The 19792-nt window shown below is 38.8% G+C and overlaps 1 protein-coding gene across 1 annotated transcript; it reads left to right on the top strand.

Moving 5' to 3' along the window:
* The first annotated feature begins 1323 nt into the window (after positions 1-1323).
* LOC140938508 (parafibromin-like) lies at positions 1324-16881 on the top strand. The gene is made up of 21 exons (XM_073387990.1): positions 1324-1471; positions 1569-1662; positions 2116-2154; positions 3275-3305; positions 3786-3860; positions 5754-5809; positions 5971-5994; positions 6717-6778; positions 7534-7645; positions 7800-7904; positions 8026-8124; positions 8631-8703; positions 8846-8910; positions 9427-9505; positions 9629-9652; positions 10106-10193; positions 10893-11066; positions 12165-12253; positions 12927-13003; positions 14452-14516; positions 15288-16881. Exons 1-21 carry the CDS (start codon positions 1341-1343, stop codon positions 15322-15324), a joined length of 1599 nt encoding a protein of 532 aa, XP_073244091.1. The 5' UTR covers positions 1324-1340; the 3' UTR covers positions 15325-16881.
* Positions 16882-19792: the final 2911 nt, after the last annotated feature.

Genomic DNA, 19792 nt, shown 5'->3' with positions numbered 1-19792 from the left:
TGGCCCTCACTAAGGCCGAGAACGAAAAGCAAAGTAAATATGAAATTGACAACGCTTCTTGCTACATAGGGAGAGAGTCCTATAGTGGTCTAACCAGGTCGTTTCACTGAATTACAGTAAAAACCCCTGACTAAGAACCTGGTTTTAAAGAACCTGTTAGGCTAAAATTTGCCAGTGAGGCCCCCTCTATACAATAACCTGTTTTAGCCTAAAATTTAACACAGGTTCTTATTTTTAAAATTTTTTTAAAACATTTTTTGTACACTTGGACAGGTAGGATAAGTCAACACTCAGGATCCCCTTTGGAGACATAAGTACCCTATCACCCCTACTGGGATGAATTGGTATGCAAATTTTATGCAAAGAATAAACTGAACACCTCCAAATACTCTTAGCTACAATTTATTTTTCCTTCAGAAAATACGAACCTATTTAAGAACCTAAATAGCCAAAATTTGTCCTTATTACCATTTATGTAAGAACCAATTTAGGCCAACTTGGGAAAGTGCAGGTTCTTAGTTGTGGGTTTTTACTGTAATCGGTTTGGCTCATCGCTGTCAGCGGGTCAACGGGTCATCCTATTACGCGGAGCAAATCAACAAATTAACATTTAAACTGCAAAGGACCGCAAACGAATACGCCGCAGAACGTAGGATCTATAGAAAACCTGATCAGCAAAAACTATACAAAGTAGACACATTGGATTCTGCAAAGCTGATCGTACTACGTGAAAATTAACTTTGCAAGACATCAAAACGACACTGAAAGAACCCTAAACAGAGCGGAGTTGTAGCCGTAGACAGCTGTTTCGCCATTCTTGTGGCTACATCAGTACGGTGAAACAAAGAGAGAAGCTCTGCTGAAAAATACCAGCTCCCTCTGTTTTAGAGCCCTGACATTTAACTCCAACATTAACAGAATCAAGCCATATCACGTGTCTCCGAGAGGGCAAGAGTTCAAGTGTTGCGCTGGTTTTTCGCAAAGAAATATAGGATGGACAAAACCAACCTTAGAAACATGGGCAAAACCACGCAAAAATGAACAGCATATCGGATCTATAGAAGACCTACAGCCCCAAAATAACTAATGAATTGACATTTAAACTGCAAAGGACTGCAAACGAATATGCCGCAGAACGTAGGATCTATAGAAGACCTGATCAGCAAAAATACACAAGTGGACACATTGAATTCTGCAAAGCTGGTCGTACTACGTGAAAAAATGTGAGCCTTGATCGCATTCCGCGGGTCTGCAGTGGGAACAGTGGGAACAGTGGGAAATATAGGAAAACGGGAGGACCCTGGGAACGAGTTCGAACGGAACGCGAGTGAGTGAAGAAGATGGCGGATCCATTGTCGCTTCTTCGCCAGTACAACATCAACAAGAAGGAGATTATAGAAAGGGCAGATGAAATTATATTTGACGAGTTTTCATTCTTGAGGGCTGCAAAAACGAATTATGTCATCTTCAAGTGAGTAGAATGCCGTTAGACCTCTCGGAAAAGTGAAAGAATATTGGTCGGTTGTGTACCTAAACAAGTCTCATTTGTGAACTTAACTTTCATTCAGATCCCAGCCGAAGGAGTATTATACCTTGGAGTCTTTGTTATTCCTTTTGAAGAATGTTCACTTATCTCATCCAATCTACGTACAGCGTGCAGCGGTAAGCCAATACTTTAATTTTACGTGCAATTACAAGCTGTGTAAAAACTAAGCTTAAGCCTAATTTACTATTTTTCAGTGCTAAGGTTACAGCTGTAGCTTGAAGTTGAAGCTCTCTCTTGCTTCAATTGATCCAATTTATGAAATAAATCATACCAAATACATAGTCGTAGTTTAGTCGTTTATGGTGCTCTGTTAATCATGCTTTCATTAAAGTTGCATTTGTAGTTATCGCTCAGTAAATTAGTACACGCCAATGAGATAATACCAGTTACTGATCTGACAATTTTTTCATGTAAGCATTGATTATTGCTCATATTTTACAGCTTTTGCTAGAATGAGATTATTAGTTTGCTGTTCTTGTTCTTCAGAGAAAGCGTTATTAGTACCTGAATTGGCTCAATGAATTTGCATCTCCCAGATTAATTTACTGTGTGTTTTGTTATCTTTTTAGGGAACAAAGATTCCTGTTGTGAGGTTACCAGACAGAAAGGTCTGTATTCTTGGTGGTTTATTTTTTTATAAGATAATGCTAGGCTTTGATAAATGCTGTGTCTGAAAGAAATTTTTTGCGTTGATTTTTCAAAACAATAAATTTCATTTACTCTGTGTGCCCTTGGTACAGAACAGATACGGCAATTACATTAACAGGCTCTCATAAAAAGCACCAAACAACTTTGTGAAAATAAAAAGTTTGAGTCATGAGCTGGAGTAAATCAGAGTCGCAAGATTCAAAACATGTTCATTTCCTCCTGACTGCCCCGCCCTACACCCTTCGAGCTTAGCCACCTTTTGTGTTTTTCTTGTTAGAGGATGAGAAAAGCAGGCTCTGCCTGAATCATGTCAAGCCGTTGAAGAACTTCTGGACTACTCTATCTTGTTTTCTCTAATCAGACAGTGAAACTGTTTTTTTGCGAGTATGAACATCTGTTTCATTACTGAGCCTGCTGTACCAATTGCACAGCTATTTGATTTGGGTTGAAAACTGTATCCAAGCAACATGCAGTGCATGGTCAACAAAGATATTACTCAGTTCAAAGTCTTTCTTTCCCAACTCTTGCAGAGTCTTTTTTGAGTACCCTAAAATCAACCATGTGAAAAATACATTGTAGGCTCTTCTGGAAGGGTGACCCGTGATGATTTTGTTTCTTGCCATCATTTGAAAACCTGCTTGTTGGAGTCATAAGCAAACACCAAAAGGATAAACCAATAGAGAGGAGAAATGTAATGTCACATTACCATGGTAGCAAAATTTCTGGATCTCAATAATCTCTCTTGATAGAGACAGCCATTTGTGTTGTCGAACAATGGAAGGAAAGTATGGGCTACTGTTTTGTTCCTGAGTGCAATCATGTACATGAAAATCATACGTGTCAATGTCTTTATTTTTTTTGCCATATTTGCAAGACTATGGCTTGTTGAGATCCAGAAATTCTTCTACCATGGTAATGTGATTAGACAAGGTTTCTCCTCTCTATCACAAGTCTCATCAACAGACATATAATGAGTTTAGCTCTTCTGCTGCTGCTGCTGTAGGGTTATCCAAGGTCCTCATTTTATGGAACAACGGTAGTGTACAAACAAAAATAACTTCCCATAATTGTTTGTTTTAGGGATTACTCAGCTACCTCAATGGAGAGACAGGTGAAGTTCTTAGCTGTAATTAAATTGGATATGTGAATGCTAGATGTTCTTTAATTTTTTGATAATGAAAAACAATTTGCATTAAAATTTTTTGTGACACATGCAGGCTTTGACACTTTTAGTCTTAACATACATGGGATACTAAGCAAATGTAGCAAGACTAAGGATTAAAAATCTAGAGCTTGTTGTATTTTGCATCCTTCTGAATGGGGTCCCTGTAAACTGCAGGACTTACAGTAGCTGCATGCGCAGCAGCTAAGTGTATATCCACGAAAACAAACTAATAATGGTTTTGGTTATCTAATTTGAAAAAAGCTGTTGTCTCCATGAAATAAATACAGCAGGATTGTGGAGGCTATCATTTTATTATCAGTGATTGTGTATGTTGCTTTATTGTGTAAGATTTTATGTGAGACGTACACTGTAATGTGAGCTGTGTTTTAGTAATATACTGTCTACTCTGTATATTTGTATTTTTAGATACCTCAAGTAGCATTGACAAAAGTGTTCCACTAGAGATGCCAAACCAGCGCTCTGCAATTGCTCAAGCACAAGGTAACATTACATGTACATATACATGCATAAATCCCAGAGTGTAAACAACTAATATGATTGGGCTTGAAGATGATGATGTGAACAGCAAAAATTTAAGTCAAGATATGATCAACACAGTTGTAATAGAAGCAATTGCAAATTAACCCGAAAAAGTTTTCGGGGCTATAACAGGATTCAAACCCATGGCCTCTGCATTAGCTCTACAGTGCTCTAACAACTGAGCTATGAAGACCCATACATTGGGAGCAGGCCAATTTGTCCAGCTTATCTTAACCTGCATGAACCATAGAGTGATAATGATGTGGACTGTAGAAATACAAATCTAAATGAAGATACAGGGTTGTCATTAAGAGCCAGGGGCCGGGAATTTTCCCCGGCTACTAAGAGAGTGGCCCCCGGCCCCTTTTATTGGAAAATAGAAGAAAAATAGAACCAAAAGAAATCCCTAGCCTTTTGATTCCCTGCCTACTTGTTGTATTTACCCGACAACTTGAAATCTTAGTGACAACCCTGCAATTTAAACAATTTATTATTGTTTAAATTGCTATTACAACTGCAGTGATCATATCTTGATTTAGATTTGTATTTCCACAGTCCACATCATTATCATTCTCTGTTTCAAATATTGCAAATCAGTCTGGAAGAAAAAGATTCAGGCCTCAATGGGATTCAAACCATGGCTGTGCTCTAATAGAAAATGAAGGGGGCCCAATGCTCTTAACTTGAGAAATCCAGGGTGCTCAGCATAATAAATTTGTTCATTGTATAAACAAACTAAGATTTTCTTGTCACCTAAGAGAAAGAGTAAGGAGCTAGGGACCACCAGGCGCTGCTATAGTACAGCCCTGTGAACCAATGGCCTTTGCATTAGTGCTGAAGTGCTTTAAACGACTGGGCTTGTTAATTCTTCTTCTCACGATAATTACCTTGTTACTGATTGTGATGTGTTTGCTACGTACTGCTGGTGTTCTTAAGGCAATGGTGTTATTTAGCTACATGGAAATATTAGAAGCATTGTGGTTTTGAAAATGATTTTGAAATTCGGACAAGACTTTCAATTCTATCTTCCCAAAAAGGGACCTCATTCTTAGTACTCTCACTATCTAGTGAGTTTTGCTATGAGGGCTTAAAGGTGTTATCTCTGTTGTTTTTGTAGCCGGCATGTGACACTTTATTGACAACATCTGAAAATGTTGTTGATTGGCCAGTATTAAATCACAATTGTCATGGGCTGGAAGACCACGTGATGTGGTTAAGATGGACGGCTGTGTGTTTAAGTGCTCTGCGTAACATTTCAAAAATTTCTAATGTTTAAGTGTGCCTTCTGCTTTCTTCTATTTGTTTGGTTATCTTGTTTTGTGTGTCATGTTATGCCTGAGTACTTGCCTTGTTTTATGCTAGTTTAAATTCTATTTACTGTATAGTAGTGTCTTCACTGTTATTTAGTCCATCTATATATAAATCTTGTTTTGTAATATGTCTTTAGCTCCCCCCGCCTCAATTAGTTTATAAGCTTTTTGCGGGTGGAAAAGTAATGTAATTAGTTATTTTCCAATTTTCAATAAAATTTGTTGTTGTTGTTGTTGTTGTAGTTGAAAAACACATCCATCATAATTATGTTTCCATTCAGATTTTGATATACTTTTTGCTAATAATGTTATTCAAAGTAGTTGCTTCTTCTTTCAATGGCCGACGTTTTTGGTTGGCTGTTAGTGCTTATTGCAACCCCTGGGCTATGAAATAAATTTTAGTGAAAAGTTTGTGAAGCTAAAGAGAACATGACTCAATTCCCAATTAAGATCTTCTGCCTTACTGCAGCTAAAGGTCACTTGCTTTGCAGTAGCAGTTACTTAGTGGTTGTTGTAACATATTATTGTTTTATTTACATGACAGCAAAAAGACCAGGAGACGATGCAGTTGGTGGAGAGTTTAAAAAGCCAAGAGTTGAGGTCAGAGTATTGAGAAGAGTCTATAAATTTCACAGTGTAAAATCTTCCCTACTATTGCCTGAGTAAATTGTAAATCTTCTTGTTGTAGCAATTCTTACTCAGCTCGTAAAACACTGTGATAACCGTACTTTAACATGTTGTTGCTGATTTCTCTTTTTCAGACAGAACAGTTAAGACTGGATAAGGTAACACTTCAGATATACAATGTACATGTTACCGGTCGAATTTGATTTCAGGTTAAAATTTTTTAACCAGGTTCATTTTCAATTTCCTTTGTCTTCTAGGGCTAGGGGAAATTGGAAATTGATAATCAGCCTAGGTTTTTAAAATCAAAATTAACCTGAAATCAAATTTGACCAGTAACATATGTAATAAATAACTACAACTTTTTGTGAAATAAATTATAATGAGAAGATCCACAAATTTCAAACAACGTGATTGATTTGGTAGTGGGGAGCAGAGCATGCCTTAAAAGTCCTTGATTCTATAGACTGGGGCTAACACTAAATGTTTTTAAGAAGTCAGGTATAGGAAATTAGTTTGTGGGGAATTGAACAGCTACATGGGAAGTTCTTGTTGGTTCGATTTTATTTTTGTTTCCTATGAAAGTAGCTGAGTGTACTGCTCAGACAGAATTGTTGCATCAAAGTACATACAATCATGGACATGTATGCCACTCAAAATGAGCTTGCAACCAGCAATTTTGCCACTTAAAGTGTAGTATTTGCCAGCTACCTTATACTTAACCTCTGAAAAGTTAAGTGAGACTCACACAGCATAAAGCCGTAATTGCTATAGTGTGTGCATGTACCTGCTACTGCCATTAGCCTGCTTATTATTGCAAACATGGATGCCAGGCATCAATTTACAGAGTATCTGCATATTGATTTTCTTTTTTAATTAATAGAAAAGGTTGGAGGCTCGACTTGAAGGGCACAAAGAGGGTACTGTCACCACAGAGCAGATCCGGTGAGTGGACTGTATTCAAATTTAATGTCATTCTGTGTGCTAATTTAACACCTGCATTCAGGTCAGAAGTACACATCCAAACAAAAGGTGCTGCTAATTTTGTTACCATATGCTGGAGTAAAAGCTTTTCTTTAGAGCATTTCAAACAGTATTCTATTACAACACTCTCACCTTGAACTTGCTGAATATATTCAGTTATGGTAGAGTTGACCAAGCACCTTCAGAGGAAATAGAATATGGCATTAGGCTAACCGCACAAATTTTCAGTGTGCAAGTGGGAGGGTGGGCTGTTCTGTGTTCCTTCTTGCCACTGATCTGAGAATAAGTGGAGTAAAGGCTTTGCGGCTATTTTATTGTCACCCCTAGGGACCATTACTCCCCGGTCTGGTTATTTCTAGTCCCCCAAGCATTAGCAGGGGGTTCTAGCTTTCGCGCTTTGTTTTCAATTATTGTGAATAGTGTCAAGGTAAGCTTTTGTTGTAGTCATGTACTTCTAGTGTTTGTTCTACTGCCTTCAGATTCTCATAAAATAATGTAATTAGGGAATAACTAAGTGGAATATTTTAATGGTTCATCATAATCAATAATAATTTATTGCTATTTAACTTTAATCAAGGTTTACTACATGTACATGTACACTGTATACGTTGTAAACATGTATCAGGTTCTTCTTGGAATCTGCCTCACAATAATAAAATAATATTCTTGTTTTTAATGTTATTCTTGTTTTGTTGTTTTTACCTTACATAATGTAGGTCCCTGAGTGATGCTATGTCTGTTGAGAAAATTGCAGCCATCAAAGCCAAGCGTCTGGCAAAGAAACGGACAACCATTAAAGTGGATGATGACCTGGAAGCAGGCGTCTTGGTATGGAAACAATGACTAGGGAGGGGAGGGGAGGGAAGGGAGGGAAGATTTAGGCATTTAAATCTTATCTAAAAGATGCTTGCTCCTCCATTATATGTACACTGTTTTGCCTTTTGTTGGTCTTTGGAAATGATATTGATTTATCAATTTTTAGGAACAAAGATTTTTTGTGGATGCAGAAGTTGACGTAACAAGAGACATTGTTAGTCGTGAGCGGCCTTTACGAACACGGACTTCAGTCCTGCAAAGTTCTGGCAAGGTTTGTCATCGCATCAATAATTGACTATTTTTCATTTCTGATAATTATCCCCCCTCCCCTCTTTCATTATTGTAGATTGTTGATCGCAACAACAAATACATTCCTTGCAATTGATTTGTAGCAATTTCTAAAGAATGTGCTAGCCATTCTTCAATCAGTGAAAGCCCAGGAAGAAGGAAAAGTCAAGCAACTACAAAACCAGGATCCCTTTTCTTCTGCTGTAAGTTATCATTCTCCTGCATTATTTTTCACTAAAAAACAAAATTATTTTTCAAGTTCAAGAAAAAAGACAGAAAAAACTTGGATCTTGACGAAGACGTGAAAAGATGTACAGATGTAATTCTATTTTCAGGATTTTGTGAAGATTACAGAAAGGCATTCTTTGCAGTTGATGAACTTTTAACACAAAAACACCCAAAAACAAGTAATTAATATAACCAGCAATGACTTTTCATGGCCTGTAGAAGAAGCTGAAGATATTAAGAAGTGTGACGTCTGTAAATATTGTATTGCTCAGGGAATTTTTAGTCTTTGAATTCCCACATTCAGACTTTCTTTTCTCAAGTTGCGTATTTATTTGTGGTGATCATCTCTGTATTTATTTGGAATTTTCTTTATTTGAAAGACTGGCAATCCTGTTACAACAATAGTCTTGCTACATTCACCTGCACCTAGCGGTCCCCTAGCTAAGTCATCTTTTAAATTTGCTTACTTTCATCCAAAAAGGAAGCCAGGAAGAAGCCAGCAACACCAGTTCCATACAACAGATACGATCAAGAGAGATTTAGAGGAAAAGAAGGTATTTAATGAAGCCGTGTCTACATGTACATTATACAGAGCAAAAGCATTTTGACCTTCAATCATTGTCACCCGCACTCCGTAACCTTTGGTTATTACTAGTATAGTGTCATTAATGTTTGTTCTTTCTTTTTTGTCCGTAGAAACTGAGGGATTCAAGATTGACACCATGGGAACATATCACGGTCTCAGTTTAGAGTCTGTGAAGGTGATGATTTGGAAACTTTGCAGTTTTCAAGTGTATTATCAGGTTTAACAACTTGAGGCAAAGCCACGACGGCGAGTTTTTTGAATGGCTCGAAAATCTCTGATATAGGTCAACTCATTCTTGCACTAATATTTAGATTTGGGGTTATTTTGGTCTAAAAAACTGGACGTGAAGCTTAGCCGTGTCTTTGTCAGATGTAAAGACACTCATTAAACATTAATTTCTTTTGTTTTTTCTTAATGAATTATTAATTCAGTTTTGAATAAATTATTGTATTTGTAAATGCTATAATGTGCGAGATTATCCTTTAATTAGAAGATTTTTGAAAGTGTGTGGTCATGTTAGTGGAGTGGTGGCCAGAGGTAGCCCAAGCTCAAAGTATGGACCTTGGCAGAGTTGAATAACCTTAAAAACATGTGTGTTCATTCCCTCCTCTCCTTGTCTGTTACTTGTTTAGAGCAGCTTTGAATGAATGAAATGTTTTGCTGACTGGACATTATCCTTTTTCTTCTTCAGGAGGGTGTCCAGAAGCCAGCAAGGAGAGTCTTACCCAGTCCCTCACCTCATATACAACCCAGCCGGACACCCAGACCTGGTGAGTACTGGACCCTAGTAGAAACATCTCAGCTCTTTTGTGATTTTTGAGTCAACAATTGTTTTGATAATACATGTTGAAGAAGCAACTAACAATATTGTTTACATGTATTTTTTCCGTCAGTTCCACAAAAGCCTGCTAAACGAGGTAGGAAAATTTGATCATCTGTACACCTTCAACTTTTAAAGATAAGATGAGAACTTTATTTGAGTATCAATGTATAGTGTATTCACTTTAGCACGACGACACTATTTTTACGTCCCCTATAAATGGATACAAGACCACCATTGTACTTGGTCATCCCAGCCACGTGAAGGTCTAGTCAAGGCAGTACCTTTATTACTCAGTTATTTTAAGAACCTTGTATTGGTCTGAGCCTCCCACTCCACAGTCACATGCTCTACCGACTGAGCTCAACAAGCTGCAGTCAAAAACAGTCCTATATATGTAATGATGATCCATATAACATAGCTAGAATTTTCATGTAATCAAAATATTTTTTTTTTCAATGAAATGACCCTAACCATTTTTTTTGCCTCTTGTAAACCCTCTCCTGTAATTTTATCACACTAAAACCATAAAATGACCATTTTTTTCCAGAATCACGCACACCAATAATTATAATCCCAGCTGGCACGACCTCTCTGATAACACTTTACAATGCTCAGGATCTTTTACAGGATTTCAAGTGAGTTCATTTTTTCCTTATAATTTAGACTATTAGGGGCTAGAGAGTTCTATGTACTTCAAAACTGATAAAAAAATACAAGTTTTGTCATGTGTCTATTCTATTCATATGCTTAGGTGTCTAATACAATTAAGCAAAAACAAATTCTTTTCGAAGTACTTTTTAGAGTATGAACAGGGTGTAAAATGAAAGGCAATCTGATTGCTACGCTGGCTAACAACTTACTGATTAGTTTTATCATCGCTCTGCCAACTTAGCTTTGAAGCTTAATGGGAACACAACCTCTAGCACTCAAATTCCATCTCGGAGTCAGTTTTCTGTCCCTGCATTTGTGTCTTAAGTGTTGTGCAACTCAACATCTACTTTACTCTTTGCACAAGAATGATATCCATTAACAAACTAAGACCAGGTTGTAATGTCGCATTTCATAAAATTGTTTCGAATTTACATGGCAGTGAGAAAAGTCTGTTGTTCTTGCCCATTTTCATTAGATTTGACACATGTGAAATGCTTAAGTGCTACCCTGGTTCCCGAGGTTTTTCTTGAAATTGTTCTCCGCACAAAATGCAACGTTTGAACCGGGCCAAGAGTCGCTCTGGTGACTGCACTCATTGCTTTGAGTCGGGACACTCATTGTATCAGCGAAGTCCTGTGGACATAGCCCTAACATTCTTCAACTTACTTCTAATTGGCTTATAGATTTATTAGTTCTGAAGAAAAGAAGAGCCAAGGTGCAAGACGTGAAAATGAGGTTCTTATTCAGCGAAGGAAAGAAATTCATCAAGCGCAAGCTGCACCTGGGGCCACACCCACTACTGTGACTGTACCATACAGGGTTATAGATAACCCTACACGTCTACAACCTAACGACTGGTAAGTAAAATGACAAGGGTGTTCAATAGGTTGTTTACCATCTTCAAAAAGCTTCCGGCAAATCCGGTTGGAAAGTAAGTGGCACAGGACTTTTTAGGTTGTTTGCGAGAGCAATGGAGAATATGAAAAAGTAGTCCTGTTTTTCCGGACGGTATATTTTAAACGGAAATTCGTGTTCCATAGATTTAAAGCCATCTTTGGTACCAGTTTCATGCCTTCGTGGCCGTCTTTCGGTTAGTGGAACTTATTTGTATAAATGGTAGACGCGATTTCGTGGCGAAATTTACCAGTCCTTAATTTTGCTTACCAGTTAACCAAACCGTGAACCGACCGGTCTCCCCCAACCTCGTTCCCAGGGAGAGAGAACCTGAGAACGAGGTTGCGGTCTGCCCATGCAAATGGTAAACAATCACGAGTTCAATACACGTTGAGAGCCGAGCTTGTGTTAGACTTGTTGAGAAACGATACATAGTTTTAATAAAAAGTAATGATTGCACTTCTCTTCAAGACGCCATTTGTGAAGGCAATTTTATCCGTCTATGAAGAATTTTAACAGTAAAGAAGCTAATTTCTTTGGGAGAATGAAAAACATTTTACTAAGAACAATATTTTATTTATATTTGCTTGCTATCGTTTTTTACATTATCTTGTTCAGTTATTTCCGCTGGCCTTAGAAGCTGACTCGATCCCCGCCAGTCGTCTTGGTAACAAGCACGGTAGCGGGAGCAGAGGGTGATGGAAAGGGAGAAGAGAAGAAGTCTCTCTCCGTCGCTTTCCTCCTTCCCATCTAACCCTGCGCGCCACCAACGGAGAAATGAGAGACAACTGGGAACGAGTCAGCCCCAGAAGTTTGACCACAGAATTGACCACAGAAGACCTAACAGAAGACCGGAAGTGCACCCAGTCTCCCTCGTCATTGATAATCCAAGATGGTGACTCCACGCAAAAAAATTCCCTTAAAATACTAAGCGCGTGCTCGCCACCCAAAAATATGCCTTCACTGCAGGCTAGATTATAATTGATGGAGATTTATCAAGCCTCTCTCTAAGGCTGTCTTTACTGTGTTTTTTTTGTTCGTTTATTTATTGTCCGCGGCAGGAATCGTGTGGTAGCTGTATTTGTTCAAGGGCCTGCATGGCAGTTCAAAGGATGGCCATACACCTCACCAGTCGACATTTTCACCAAAAGTGAGTTGTTCTCTTTCTTAATGTTATGATTACTAAAGAATGATAATCCACTGCGCGCATCTACACTGAAGTATTTAGGAATACCTGTCGCTATGTCTTGTTCTGCAAAAGAAATAGAATCTTTGAAGGGATTCGAACCTAATACTTTCTAGATTATCTTTTCAAATGCTTTACTTTTGAGTTTTGGGTAACTCCTATCGAGGGAGGTCATCCAGTACAGTAAATGTGAAATGTCTGAGTTAATTATCTAAATGATAGAAAGATTTTTTTTTTTATCACAAATAGATTTATGAAGTGTGGCGTCATAAAAATTATTTTTGTGAAATTATTGGACTTGTCGGGATATTCAGCAAGAACAACATCTAAAAGGCCAACATGCCGTAAACTAGCATTTTGGGGCAAATTATCTCTTAAGATATTAGCCCAGTTATGCGCTGGTCACTCCATATTAGTCCTTCTAAATTTGACTCTGTTTATGACGTTAAGAACCAAGGCAAATTATTTTCAGTGTATTTCACAACCAGAGAGTTTTCTTTTCAATTCCTTTAGCTGGTTTCATATACTTTTGCAAGTCTTCGTGAGCTGGGCTGTAAAAATGCCGTTATACTCAACACTCCTTGGATTTCATTACCGGATCATTTGCAATCATTGAGTTGTAAACTTTATTTCGTAGTGAAAGGTTTCTATCTAAAGTACGATGAAATGAAGACAGACACTAATGTGCAGAAATGGGATGTGCAGGTGTTAACGGTAAGTTCTTGCTGGCATAACCTGAGATCAGGCGTTATTTTATTTTATTTTTTTTTGCTTCTTTGGCTCGAGAAGGAAAAAAATAACGCCTGATACATTCTCGTTGACTTCGTTCTGTACCAAAAGCAGTGAAAAAAAATTAGGCTGAAGCACCATATTTCACGAACTGCAAGGTGTTGTGAAAGCGAAGATCGCTCAGAATAATTCGCAGGTTTCTGCTGAAGGAAGAATTACAGTCAAGTCGGGTCAAGATTCCATTCATGAATTCATTATTTGAAAAGTGAACCCGTGTGTCGCTTCAGTAACTTGTAGCCGGTATCAAATTGCATTCAAATGATCGGTGTAAACGATGAGATGGAAAATATTTCAATGGATGAAATTTCTATTTAGGCATTCTTCAAATTCAAGAAAACTGAGCCGGCAGAAATTTCATAACGAACTCGCGTGTGTATTCACTGCTCATTACGCAAGCAAAAATGCAGACTGAAATCAACAACAACTAACGGATGGCGGCATTTTGGCCAATCGGAACAGCGCAAATCATTCGTATTGTTTCCTATCCAATCAGGGAAAAGTCCAGATTCTGGCTTTTTTACATGTGATCCGACAAAGAAATGTATCATGCCCTCTTCCCGTGAGAGACATAAAGGGATAATAGGGAGACGGCATGATCTCAGGCTATTGCTGGCACTACTCTGTGAGCCTCTTTTTTACTTGTCCTACCACCTTGCCTAGTCCCTAGGCCTCATTAATCCGCGCGGCCAACTCGATTCGGGTCACGTGGTCCAAGCGAAGAAGTGTGAATTGACCGAGAAGGCCTGTGAAAACGCCGTATAGGGACTAAGCAGACTAAGCACGTACCACCAACTCTACCAACAAACCTTCTGTGGACAAATCTGTTGTCATGACCACCATCTCTTTTAGTATGAGTGCTGAAACTCTGGTTGAGAATTTTTTTTCTTCTTTGTGATTAAAACAATAGGATCACAGCGATCATGGTAACATATAGGGGACCAGTTCCATGGGTAGAGCTTATCTTAGTAAACGAGAACGACTTATCAGAGCGCATGTTGTGTTTTGCTTCATTTTCTAATTGCGTACACAAGTTTAGCATTAAGCAAATGAATTGGTGACCTTTTCTTCTGTTAGCTCTTTAAAAGAGGCTTGAAAATATGCTGTCACTATCCCCCGTTACGTTAGACATCATTCAGGTTACGGCAAACTGCATTGTAAAAACTCGCAACCACGATTTTCAGCGCAAGAGAGCGATGCAACATTGTTGCGAGATTTTGTCGAGTTGGTACAACATTGTTTTCATATTGTTGCCTTAAAAATCGTCGTAGCAAATCGTCTCGTGTAACATCACCTTAATACAGACTTCTTCCCTTTCTTGGTTATGTTGTCCTTGGCAGTGCATGAAAATATTTTATCGTGTCTTTCACCCTTAGATCAGCCGAAATAAAAGACATCTGGATAAAGCCTCAATCATTCGATTCTGGGAAATCCTAGACAAGTGAGTGGAAACTGACGGTCTTTACTTAATAACACGTCTGTGTAAACCAGCCGGATATGGCTTTACTCTTGCCGTTCACCTGTAACCAATATTCCGCATCGCTATAATTATACGAAACACCTTTTTACTTGCAAAGAAGGGTCCAGTAGTAGATGCTGGTAGCTGCACACCCACCCCTCCCCTAACCCATCTTTAACGGTAACCTCTTACTTAGGGCAAAATCTTGGATTAAGGAGGGATGGTGGGTACCGTAGGTGCAGACAGTTTCCCAGGACCTTCGCCGGAAGGGTAACCCTCCTAGAAGGATTTTTGGTCCCGTTTGCAGGAAGCAGGGTAGTTGGGATAGCCTCTGGTCTGTTTGCAATATTGGGGGTAATTTTTTCTCCCAAACGGATCAACTTTTTGCTGTACTGAACATGTACGGGGTTTGAAAGGGATTGTAAAGTGATAACATTATTAGAAATTCAGCAGCGATAAAGCCCTCGTCTAATAATAAACGTTTTGACAATATAATAATGTAATGGCGGGCAATCTGTTTAACCCTTCTTGGGTGTTTGACCTGAACAGGACCGAACAGCTGAAAAACTTCTGTCTTAAGTGGGATTCAGTTATTTCTGCTGAACGTTTTAAGTGCCTACCTTACTAAAAACCTACATCAGATTATTTTAGCAGCTACTAATCAGCGCTTGAAATACAAAAATGCAGGCGCTGCTCTCTTTTAGCAAATAGTTAATGGGTTACGTACTAACTTTTCGTTTTTACTTTTGACAGATTCATGACCAAGCACAAATCACACTTACGCTTTTAAACTGCCAATCATGTCGACAGTTTTTGCCGCGTAACTGCGGTTGGTTTACAGAGAGGATAAAGATGTCTCTCAGTTAAAACCTGTGGCCGGCCTAATAAAGTCTACCAGTTAAGCATTTAACGGTAATTTCAACGGACACATCAGTAGTTTTATTTACATACGTCGGGACAAATACTAACGTTATCATGCTAGCTCGTAGTGGATGGCAAAATGCAAACAGCGAGCGTAAAACAAGACAGTGGATTATTAATTTAATGCTAGTGAAGAGAGTCCAACGAAGTTTTTGGATGATGGTTCTATGCAATATACTTTATTTGTAAAAGTTGACTTGTTTGTATAAGGCCAGCAATGCTATACGAAGAAGTTACTGAGATAAAATGTATATGATCCGATATTGTACGCGATAGGAATTATTATAACTACATCCTTACTCTATGCTATTAGAGAACTTTAGTTTCAAGGACGAGATTTGACTTGCGGCGTATTCGCAAAAAGGAAACACCTCGGAAAGCTTCATTGCACCTTTTTTCACCTTAAAAACTAGCACCATTATCTTATTTTTAGGAGATTAAGCCTTCTACCGTTCGGAACTTCTATTATTTGATAACTTGTTTCCGCCACTACAACATTCTCGCTAAAACCCGTGGTAGGACGACGGCTATTAAGTTTTCCCGCCACAATGACGCGGTTTCACGCGCGAGCGCTGCTTAGTTTTGAGAAAATCTCGTTCTCGTCTTCTCGCAGTCTCTCTCATCTTAGAACCCAAAGGTCTCTACTTTGGTAGCTAGCGCAATGAATACTTCTTTATGAAGATATTGTTTTCATGCCTATTATGTACCATCATGAACGAACGAGCTGCGATGTGGTATTAGGTAAAGGAGCGGATAGATAAACGTACCTTAGGAGTACCATTCAAGAATTATTCTGGAAAAAAGCCTGGAAATCATTTTGGTGAAACCAAGCTCCATTCTTTTTTTGGGACATCGACCATCGTTGACTAACGTATCTGGGCAAGTATAAATCGTCCTAATCCATGACAGGTTCTTACAGAAAAACTAAGGTGGGTTCTAAAATTGGTTGGTCAGCATTTTGATCATAAAATGCTCAGTTTAACCGAACTTACTTGAAACCGGCCAAGACAATGGACCTGTTTGGCCGGTGAAAAGTCAGTTTTACGCATGAACGTCCCAATCGAAATTCCGGTCTCTGTAAATTTCAAGCCAGTTTGAATATTGCCTTAAAAACAGCCAACATTTCGCAACGCCACCAGCTCCAGTGGCATGTTTCCCCGCAAAATGACGTGTAAAAAACGAGCGAAGAATTTTCCATACTGATCTGAGTAGTGACGCGTCATCAGCATAACATTTCTGCGCTCGCTTCTCCGACGTTATTTCGCGGGGAACTCGCGAAATGCCGGCTATTTTCTCAGGCTAGTTTAAATAGCAAAGGATTTTGCTCAACATTTCAATCAATTCAATCTATGATGCTATGTAGTAAAGTACATGTGTACGTCACTTGAATTGACTTGTCTAATAAAGATTCTTTCGTACCACGTTACTTTGCTTATCCTGTGTGTAATTTGTATGGGCTGCCGGAGGTATAAATTGTGCGGTGAAAGGAATATTTTGAACTTTTTAGAAAAATTTACCTTTGAGGCAACGTTCAATTATAAGGATAGAAAAAATGTCTATTCTGTTATCTCAAGGTGATGTTACACGGGACGATTCGCAACGACGATTTTTAGCGCAACACAGCGTTGCAATGTCGGGACAATTTGTAACTACTGGAAACAATGTTGCAACGCTTTGTTGAGCTACAAATCGTCGTTGCGAGTCGTCTCATGTAACATCACCTTTACAGCAATGAGTTGTTGGCTATTTTTTCAAGGGCCTCTCCCCTGTCTATCGTGCTTTTATTAAAGCATAATCGCACTGATGTATGCGTTAAGGTACAGTGCGACGCCACTTAGACAATGTTGACCAATCAGATTACAGGAAAATAACAGTGCTTTCCAAGAAAGTTGGCTGTGGGCCAATCAGCTATTAGTCACTTGAAGCACAAAATTTAAATATCAATAGCAAACTTTAAATGTTTCACCAGACAGTGTTTTCCTATTAGAAACTATACATATAACACCCAAGAGACACATTTGTTGGATTCAAGGTGTTCTTTTGTCATCTATCATCAATTTGTTCGCTACCATTGCCACGCTTTGCAATAAAATTATGACTCCAAGTGAAATATTTAACTGATGATTACTTTTCTTTGCCTGCACATTTACTCTAGCGGACCTCACAGGAAACAAAAGCTATCTTTCGTGGGTTCAAAAGGTCACGTCTGCAGGTTTTAACTGGTTGATTAAAGCTTAGACATATGACCTGGGTTGTTTACCGTTTACATGGGCAAACCGGTCGGTCCACGGTTTAGGCAAATGGTAAGCAAAATTCAGGACTGGTAAATTTCGTCCCAAAATCGCGTTTACCATTTGTACAAATCAGTTCCATTTGCCGCAAAACGACCGCGAAGGCCTGAAACTGGTATCAAAAATGGCTTTGAAGAAATGGAACTCGAATTTCTGTCTGGAATATTCCGTCCGTTCCGCTGGAACGACCAAAAAAGTCATGTACCATTTACTTTCCAACCGGATTTTCTGGAATCTTTTGGTAAATGGTAAACAACCTTGATTTCGCGTGCACGGCTTGTTTCGCGTGGCTTGCATTTTCTAAATATAACCGCGGAAGCGGCGGAGTTGATCCGGGACTTCTCATACTTTTCCCTGTTGTGACTGCTAGAATGGGGTTGCAACGGTCTGAAAAATTTCTCAAAAGGGAAAAGGGATTGAGAGGTGTGAAAGAAGGAGGAATTAGTGCAAGAAAAGCAGGCCAAATGAGGCCGGGCACTGAGCATGAAGAAATCCAGGAAATCCACACTCCAGGTAACGGTCAGACTAAATGGAAGAGTGATTTGACCGTCGGTTCACAGATTTTGGTTAATTGAGCTTGCAAACCGCGGCTTTGGCTTGGCTTGTCCACGGATGCATTTCTTAAACCATTGAAAAAGTTTCTAGACAAGGAAGTAAGACTTATACGCCGCTCTGGTAGTTTTCCCCACCATTTCACGATGTCAGGTTCCCAGATCCACTTATTTTTTTGTAATCGATTGCCAGACTACCCAGCTGGCCGGATACTGGACAACATAGGAGCTCTGCAAAAATATTAATTTCGCGATGGAAACGAAGGGGAAAAAAATTAAATTGTTTTTCATCATATTAAGGAATTAATAGATTGTCTCTGGCCCAAATTTCAGAACTCTTGCGACTAAGAAAGGAAAGTTATTGCAATGATAAACTGAAGTGGTCGGATATTGGGCAACATACTGAATGTTTTATCAACGTGGTGGAGGTTCGGATTTGTTTGGACGGCTGCGTGATCTCCAACTTTATGTAAATTGACTTTTTTCCTCTTTCTAATAACACCCCTTCTCAAACGTGCTTGGAATAAATGAGCCCCTGCAGAGCTCAAAAGGGGATTCACGGTATGTCACTAGATCAGTTGTTTGAGTCGAGAGCGGAAAGCACATCTAAATGGGGCGGGGGAGGGGGTGCTTATTTCATTCTCAAGCTCTTTCTTCTATTTTATTTCAATCTCAAATTGAAACTCGTCTTTATTCAATTCGTATAGGTAATAGCATGAATTGTAGTGATATTTGGCATAAATACCACTTGTGACGTTTCGAAATTGTTATACGTAACTTTTATGAGCCTTTAGGTGAGTGAAATTTGAGACAATTTTGAAATATCTTGTACAAGTTACTACCACTTCGGTGAATAATTGTTTACCATTTTTATTCGCGTCCGCGTCCTTAACATTCGATAGCGTGATGTCCCTTAGTGGTTCATTTTTCACGGTTGTACCTCTGATTTAGTAAGGAGGACAAGGGGTGGCGTTAAGTGGCCTGTTGGTGGGGGGCGGGGAGGGGAGTTGGTGAGGGATCGAGGAAGTTCGCTTTTTTTGAAAAGGGGCCGTAATTCGACCTATCTCTAAGGCTTGCACAAATGACGTGGACGTTGCATATTCCAAATTTGAATGTCCACGCTACCCGAGAGGAAAAGGGAAAAACAGCATGCTCAGTTTTCATGCCACCATTGCAACAGGGCAGTTTTTCCCAGTTATTCTCGCGTTTCCCAGATTAAGGTGAGCGAAGACAACCAGAACAGGGGTGACAAATTCAACAATAGCAGAAGATTTGTTTCAATTATCTTTATCTGAAATTCACTTCGCTTGCATGAATTGAACTATATTCAAAGCACCGCCATTACATCAGATCATGTAGTATTCATTACACAGACTAATACATTATTAGTATTACTTACGCTAACACTCATTACAATTTTAATTACAATTTAAGTCAGGAATTGTTAAAAATACAGTATTGGATAGACAATAGTAAATATGAGTTGTTAAATTGA

This window comes from Porites lutea, chromosome 5 (genome assembly GCF_958299795.1).
Source record: "Porites lutea chromosome 5, jaPorLute2.1, whole genome shotgun sequence".
Taxonomy (NCBI): Eukaryota; Metazoa; Cnidaria; class Anthozoa; order Scleractinia; family Poritidae; genus Porites; species Porites lutea.
The sequence above is the reverse complement of the archived record's forward strand: the minus strand, read 5'-3'. Positions and strand labels throughout refer to the sequence as shown.

Coding starts and splice junctions, on each gene's coding strand:
- LOC140938508 (XM_073387990.1), top strand. CDS start 1,341: ATGGCGGATCCATTGTCGCTTCTTCGCCAGTACAACATCAACAAGAAG. Junction 7,646..7,799: donor ACCTGGAAGCAGGCGTCTTG/GTATGGAAACAA, acceptor ATCAATTTTTAG/GAACAAAGATTTTTTGTGGA. Junction 9,653..10,105: donor ACAAAAGCCTGCTAAACGAG/GTAGGAAAATTT, acceptor ATTTTTTTCCAG/AATCACGCACACCAATAATT.